Below are 8109 nucleotides of genomic sequence, written 5' to 3'. Positions count from 1 at the left end.
ACCTAGAACAGTGGTTCTCAACTGGTCACAACCCACATTTTCCCTTAGTCATTACATTGCGACCCAAATTTCAGATTTGGGCCCCTTTGAAAATAGCCTCACCAAAATGTTGCCTTAATTTGGAGCATTATTTACCTGACAAGCTACAGGTCTGCTTTGAGTGATAATGGCTGTCTTTAATATACACTATAGCTGGAATGATGATAATTAGCATCATGTTATTGTCATATGTTTCAAAAATTTTGCTAATTTAATCAATTTAAGTGTTTGTGACCACTGATTTAAACTGAAATATCAGTCAGGGAAGAATCAGAGAGGAGATACATGTAATGGTGGTCCATAATTCCCATTGCTGGTGTTTGTGTTGTGATGACTATTAATATAATAAAATAATATGAACCAAATCATGTTTCCAGTTTGTCCTCAGTTCTTGAACTGCTCTCAAGCAGAAATAAATACATAAAAATAAAATAAAAAACAGTAAATAAAAAATAAAAAATAATATTGTCTAAAAATAACGTCCTGACTGCAGCTCCTTTAGGACTGCAGCTCCCCTCCCCACACATACACACACTCCTGCGGTCCTTTAGGACGTCACCTGCAGTGTTTCTGTATGGCTAGTTGATAATGAGCCTCATTATCAGGTGTGCTGTGGTAATGTCAGTGCAGCCTCTGTCGCTATATATAGAGCTGCACTGTATAGAGGTCTATATAAAGAGCTGTACTGTATAGAGGAGACCAGTGAAGCATAGAGGGCGAGAGGGAGAGTGATGTATTCTCAACAGTACAATGTGTGTCCACACACACACACACACACACACACACACCTATGTCAGTGTGCCCCAGTGTCCTTCACTCTTCAGCCTGTGCTGTGGGAACATGTCAGTGAAAGGTGTCAGTGTAATTTTGAGCATTCTGATTGGCTCCTACACACTCTACAGACACACGATACATGACATTATAACAGAGACGATGCATGGCATTATAATAGAGACAATACATGACATTATACTAGAGGACACTCCTGGGAATATAAAGACTTTGTGGAGAAAAGGCTCTGATCAAGTTACTGTTGTGCAATGAGAACATTAGTACAGTAGCAGTTTCATCCATGTGTGTTTAGTATTTAAAGTGGAAATCTGCAATCTGCTCAGCCTCATTGCTGTGGTGTTCCTGCACTGCACTGCCCACAGATGACCTGTCAATCAAACAGTGTGGGCGGAGCTTGGATCTTCTGTTGGTGCAGTTAAGTTTCTTTTTTTTCTGGCTGTTCAGTCATGGTGGCTATCACTGTTCATGTGGATTTTTCCCAGGAAAGATACAGCAGCTGGTTACAGACAATGGACAATCTTTCATAAACGGGGCTATAGATTCAATCATTGATGTGATAATCAATCAGCAGTAAAGTAGTAGGAACATTTATTATACCAATAATTGCTGATTTTTCCTTTAATGTACTGAGATGCATTTATATGCTAATGCTTCTGGCATAATCCTATATTCACCGTACAGAAATATAAATCATTATTGACACTCAGGTGATAAACTGCTGCCTGCTTGTCACACACAAATCAAACAGCTTTTATGCAAAATTGAATAAATAAATCTTGCTCTGAGGTGAAAATACATGGCAACATCTCATGCAGCTGCTATTGGCAGTGTTGCAGATGAAGGAGTATAAGGAGTAGTATTAAAAGAAGAAGATGGAGTAGAAAACAAACAGGAAGAAGAAGAATACAATGCTGAGAGAAATCCACACACTCATTCCAGTTTTCAAATCCTCCATACAGCTGCTGCCTCGTTTCATCCAGCTGGTAAACAAACACAGGTGGATGTGCAGTTTTTAATATACATAATTTATTTCTCACTGACATTGTCGTCGAACAAACACGTTATGAAGCCTGGTACCTCCTTTCTCAGACTGACAGGCAGAAGCACAATAAAAGCGATGGCACACAGGGCAACACTGATGGGCACAAATTGTCCAAGAAGTTGTCTTAACATTGTTGCATTTTAACATTGTTGCATTTAATTTGTTGTTTACCTCAGGTCTCAGTTTGTTTCTTGTTGCTGCTGGTATCATGGGCCCTCTACATTATACATACAGTACATGCCCTTTACATTGTCTGGTGTTTGTAATTGTGAGTCAGTGAATGCAACATGGACACTCACTGCCCATCTATAGGGATGACACTGGGTGGACTGGAGTTATGGAGCCATACTATGTGTGAAAGTAAGTATGTCAACACTATATTTCTTAACACATATTGCAGACACACATCACTTGGTACATGCTTGACATTCTATAATGTAAACAAATTGTCAAAATGTTATTGCCAATGCTTCTTTGTATTTTTTAAAGACAAGGGGAAAATAATCAATTTGGGATTGCAGAAACAACTGACCGACAGTTACAAGAAATACTTTTTGTTGCATTATAAGTCGTAGATGTCTTCTGCTCTGATGAGTTTCTCCATTTTGTGTTTACATTGTACAACGTGACGCCTGTAATTTCTCTATACAGTGATTGATGCTCTGTTGTACTACTGTATAAGCTGCCATAGAGTATTGGGATCCAAACCCTTGAGAAATTATACGCTATAGAAATTCTACCCACGTCCGGGTCATGTTGGATTTCATGTAAGTACAAGCTGCCGTCCGGGGAAGAAAAGTTCACATGAGCATCTTGGTGGTGCTAAGTAAGACACATGGGATTTTATTGTATTTATTATTATTATTGTTATTGTTATTGTTATTTATTTATTTATTGTGGGCTCCAAAATGTCCCGCTTGACATCACTACTTGTGGAAGTGTGTCATAAAAGTCCATTGATTCAGTTCTAAATGATCACTTAGCTTACTTTATTCACACCAATAAAATCAACTCACTCTATTTGGTCATGGCTTTCATACACTGTCTGTAATAAAACATCCAAAAGCAAAAATCTAATCGGGGGACCCTGGGACAAAATCTTATCCAATGGGAGGACATCCATGGTCGAGATTGTGTCATTTTATTGGTCCTTGACGTGAAAAAAGTTTGAGAACCACACAGGAACGCTAGCGGCGAGATGTCACCGGCCACGTTCAACTTGTTCTAATGTGATGTGAAGGTGTCAAAAATATCGCTGCCTAGTGCCTCCAGCTTCTCTGGAAGAGAGGAGGCGACACCGCAATGTGGACAATTAATTTGTTGGCCAACCTGCTGCAGTCCCACTGATCACTGGCTGTTTTACAGGCATACACAGAGATGTCATTTTTGCGTATCACTCTGCATGAAATTTTGTTAGCTATCAATGATAGTTGTGCCTCAGCTACTACAACACAGTCTCATTAAATCTCATGAAATAAGCATCTGAAACGTCATGCTGTGGTCACATTATGTGAGGACATTTCTCCATCACAAACAAACTGTGACCATAGTATGAATTGAATCCGGCATTTTTACATGTTTGGTTTACATGCTTAAGGTTAAGCAACTAAAACTTTTTTAAGGTTAGGGTTAAAGTTAGGGTTAGGTTTAGTTAACTACACTTTGGTTAAGGTTAAGGAAAGGCATTGTTCATGGTTAAATAAGAAAGAAAAAAAACATGTAAACCTCACTCATGCTAGGAAACTTCTGGATGTGAGTTGGGAAAAGAACTCAGGTCACTGGAGTTGGAGACAAATAATTTCATGAAATTTCAGGAGACCAGGCTCAGATGCTATGTGTAAACCTTTTCTTGCAATGTGTCAAGTGTGCCAACTAAAAATAATGCATCCCATTTAGGAAGTTCAGTACAGCTGAAGTTACAATGCATCTGTTTGATAGAGGAATGTAAACAAAGATCAGAATTTGACGTACTGTGTGTGGCCCCTACCAGCGACATAAGGTCATTAGAAGTCATGGAAGATGACATACGGGGTTGCCTGGAAACAGACATCGATTTAGGCAATAAATTACAGTCAGTCTGTCAGAAGTCTTCAGTAATAAAAGTCTGCTGATATTTCTAGCCTTACGAATTAATTTCCATAATGTTGCTGTTACCCGCTGCATGCACCCACATATTGACAAGTAATTAATTAGTATCACTTTCTCTGCTCACAGTAGTTCTATTTCACACTGGCTTCGCCGGGCATCCAAATCCTTCAACCATACAGTATAGTGCCCAGCACACTAAGTATGTATTTTCCTTCAACATTATAGTTAAAATATTAATAAATTAGATTTTCAAAAGAAGCTGAATGTAGTAAAAGGCTTTGGGTGATAATTCTCTCTTTCATTGCAGTTGGTCGAACTCTGGCTGTTGTGGTGGTAAAAATGACAAACATGGCTCACATCGGATAAGAAACACATCGGATAAGAAAGGCTCTTCTAGGCAACTCTAAGCATTAGCTATCACAGTTGACCAGCATGAGGTCAGGCTTCATCATTTCCTCCAAAATAAACCTCATGAAACAGCAAAGACATTGACAACAAGCATTACAAATGTTTTTGACCAGTTATTCACAATCCTTTATTATTACCTGTCTGCTTTTTCTCCCAGAATCCACCTTGGTGCTTGCGTGCGGTGTCAAACCCCGCCTCTCTTGACTTTGTCAGTAGGGTGTTCGGTGTTCTTACAGTCTGAGATTCTCTTGACTTTGTCAGTAGAATGTTCTTGCAGTCCGAATGCAAGGATTTCTCCTCGTGGCCATGCAGAGGGCAGTTCATTTAAATAACCAGAATAAAATATTTAAAAACAGCTTAATTTTCCTATGCTTTGTGAATGACTCCTGATGTAGCGGGATGTTGTGAAATGCTTATCCGTCATGCATGACAAACAACATGACAACTTTGCATTTGACTCGCAAAGTTGTGTTTTCTAAGATCCTTCATCACTGCATCCCATTGTTGTTGTTTTTCCTCACTGTGTCGCTTGGTAATAAACAGTATGCCAGCCTGCAGTACCATGAGTGCCCACATGTTCAGTGTTAGGCTTTTGGCTATACGTCCGTGTGCTTATCCTGCAGGATATGCGAGATAGCCATCATGTGCACGCGGAAGTGTAGTTAAAAGAAAAGATATCTCCGCCCACTGAGCTGTACAGTGTTCAGGCTCTCACTGTGTGCCAGGTGGAAGTCATTTCCTGACACTGAGGATGGTCATCTGTAGACATTCCTCCTTCAGAGCCACCAGCTCCGTCTTGTAGCTGCTCGTCTTGCCTCCGTCACCGTACCCGCACGGCTGCTTCTTAGCCGACAGCGGCGTTTCCATGGTGACCGAGCCGGCGTTGAGAATGTCTGCGTGCGACGGCGAGGAGGAGGAGGAGCTCCTGTGGCAGGCCGCCGCCAACAGCGCAGAGAGGGCCCGCCCGACGTCGTGCCTGGCCCCCTCGTTGACAAAGCAGTACAGGATGGGGTCGGCCACGCAGTTGAGGCTGGTCAGCGCCAACGAGACGTGGTACGCCGCAAACAGGTCCTCCTCGGCACCGCAGTCACACGGCTTATTTAGAAACATGACACTCCGCCAGAGGAGGAGCACATGGTACGGCCCGAAGCACAGCAGAACGATCAGGATGAGGCTCAACGCCAGCCGCTGGATTTTGGCCTTTTCCTGCCGCTCCGTGGAGACGTTGCAGCTCACCGACACCACGATGCCACGGTAGGCAACCATCATGGCCGTCCAGGGAGCGAGGAAGCCCAGAAATGTTCGGTAAAGGTTCATCCCAGCCACCCAGTCCTGCATGGGATACTTCTCAAAGCAGAAGGTGTGGTTGAATCGATCCTGGAAGAGCTCATCGTGGAAGAGAGGGGTGGAGTTAGCCACGATCTCAATGATCCACACCACCGCGCTGACCCCGACAGCTGGAGGAGCATGGGAGGAGAGGAGAGGAGAGAGGAGAGGAGAGGAGAGGAGAGAGAGGAGGGGAGGAGAGAGGAGGGGGGAGAGGAGGAGAAAAAAATATATTTTGTGATATTAGATCAGCGAAGTTAAGAAGCAAACTTCCTGTCACCGACTCTACTGTCAACTTTACCATCGTTCTGTTTCTGTTGTCACATGACTTTGACCAACCCTCCATCAAATCACCTTTTTGACACTGGTGCAGTCATCTAACATCAGAAACAGAAAGATACGTATGCAAATGTAAACACTTGTATTGTGTTATAAGCTATATTGAAACCCCAAATAATCACATTGGTGATAGAAAATTGTCTTCATAACATTTCTGGCAATGGTGAGAACTGGTCTATAGGGATGCACCATATGGGATTTATTTTTGCCAATATCCCATATGCCGATATTTTCCAACTCTTTTGGCCGATTGCCAAATTGATATGTGCCCATTTTTTCCTACCTAATTTTAGAGAACATCAAGTCTCCTGTAGTGGAATTACTACATTATTATACCTACTCTTATCATGATGGCCCACATGGCAGATGCAGACAATATTTACAATACTTTTCAAATTCAAAATTTCCACATTCACTGGGCAAAATGAGAAAACTACTTCAATTTAGGTTATAATCTATATATAAGCTATATCTCACTACTATAAGGCGGATTCGGCGGCGCACAATCGCTCAACTGAGCAGGCGGCCCGCTAGAAATGACCACGCGATATTTCTAGTTTTTATTTATGTAACATTTTCATTCAAACAAAACTGTAAGTATTTAGTAAGCATTTAGTCAAGCATCGAATTGAAGGCAGAAATGTTTGCTTCGGGCCAATGCCGATATTTCATTTGAAAGCCTTTATCAGACGATACCGCTGAGTCTAACTCCTACATACCTGTTTTGATTCGCCGGACCTTAGCGAAGCGCATAGGGTACGCCACAGCCAGGTACCTGTCCAGAGAGATGCAGCAGAGGAAGGCGATGCTGACATAGATGTTGGTGTAGAAGATGAAGCCGAACAGCTTGCAGCTCTCCTGGCCGTGGATCCAGTGGTCGTGCTGCAGGAAGTAGTCGATCCACAGGGGAAGGGTGGTGATGTAGAGGAGGTCAGCCACACACAGGTTGATCAGGTAGATGCCCAACTCGTTGTGTTGGCGTACCTGGAGGGAGGGGAAGGAGGGAGATGAGGATTTTAAGAGAATTGGGTGAAAAAGGTAGAATGAAACAATCAATAGATACAGAATGAGGCAAACAATAGCAGTTTCCATCCAGCTGCCAGGCGAATTTTAGGCAACTTTTGAAAGTTGAAACAATAAAATACCTATACATCAAGCCTACATCATTATTGATCAGAGAAATTTCTTTTAATTGTAATTTTAACATACCGGTAATTATTTATGAGCAACAACAACAGAATAGAGTATTTTTGGTTTATTTATTATATTTTTGCAATATTGATGAAAATGGTAAAACATTTTTGCAGTCTTTGATTACCTTTTCTAATCTAAGACATAACTCGCAAAAAATATGGAAACTAGTTAGTTATAAGAGATAATGTTGATGTTGGGATGTATGGGAAAATATCCTGTGTATCTGATAGTCTGTGTGTGTGTGTGTGTGTGTGTGTGTGTGTGTGTGTGTGTGTGTGTGTGTGTGTGTGTGTGCGCGCGCGCGTGCGCCTCACCTGCATGTAGGCAGCCCACAGGGCCATGCAGTTAGTGGGCAGGCCCAGAACGATGACAACGATGTAGAGCGTGGGCTGGAAGTACTGGTCCACCTTACTGTCCACATCACAGAACGAGATGTTGCACATTGTCCTGCCTGGAACACTCCGAGTGTGTGTGTGTGTGTCTGTGTGTGTGCGTATATGCTTGTGTGTTTGTGTATGTGTACGTGTGTGTGTCTCTTGGTATTAGCTACCCTCAGCTTTGTGTATCTCCCCTTCGTTTCATTGTACTCCAGCTCCAGCAGTTTGATAATGACATACTGGCATTGGCCTCCCGCACAGCCATCACACAACTGTCCAACATGGCCGCTGTCGTGCAACAGAGGCAGTGTCTTATCCTGGGTGGAGAGGGCGAGGGGGGCAGCTCATGGTTCCTGTTCCTTAAACCACTGTCCTGTTCAGCCTGTGGCTTTGATGCCTCATGATCCTCGCCCACTCTTCAGCACAGAAGGTGTAGACTGAAGGTATGGGGGGGGGGGGGGGGGGGTATAGGTGGTGAAATGAAAGCTGGCTTATCGACACACA

General features: G+C 42.6%; 1 protein-coding gene across 1 annotated transcript; it reads right to left on the bottom strand.

Moving 5' to 3' along the window:
* Positions 1–1740: 1740 nt before the first annotated feature.
* Positions 1741–7878, bottom strand: gpr4 (G protein-coupled receptor 4). Its single transcript, XM_083637019.1, has 3 exons — positions 7543–7878; positions 6754–7018; positions 1741–5826 (listed from the first exon to the last, which is right to left on the bottom strand). Exons 1-3 carry the CDS (start codon positions 7669–7671, stop codon positions 5102–5104), a joined length of 1119 nt encoding a protein of 372 aa, XP_083493145.1. The 5' UTR covers positions 7672–7878; the 3' UTR covers positions 1741–5101.
* Positions 7879–8109: the final 231 nt, after the last annotated feature.

The sequence above is a fragment of the Poromitra crassiceps genome (genome assembly GCF_964638095.1).
Source record: "Poromitra crassiceps genome assembly, chromosome: 5".
Lineage (NCBI taxonomy): Eukaryota > Metazoa > Chordata > Actinopteri > Beryciformes > Melamphaidae > Poromitra > Poromitra crassiceps.
Note: the sequence above shows the minus strand (reverse complement) of the source record. Positions and strands in the feature narration are given on the sequence as shown.

Excerpts from the sequence above, each read along its gene's own strand:
- gpr4 (XM_083637019.1), bottom strand. The coding sequence starts at position 7,671 with ATGTGCAACATCTCGTTCTGTGATGTGGACAGTAAGGTGGACCAGTAC. Across the intron at positions 7,019-7,542 it reads TGTGGGCTGCCTACATGCAG|GTACGCCAACACAACGAGTT; the intron begins GTGAGGCGCACG and ends CCCTCCCTCCAG. Across the intron at positions 5,827-6,753 it reads GGTCCGGCGAATCAAAACAG|CTGTCGGGGTCAGCGCGGTG; the intron begins GTATGTAGGAGT and ends ATGCTCCTCCAG.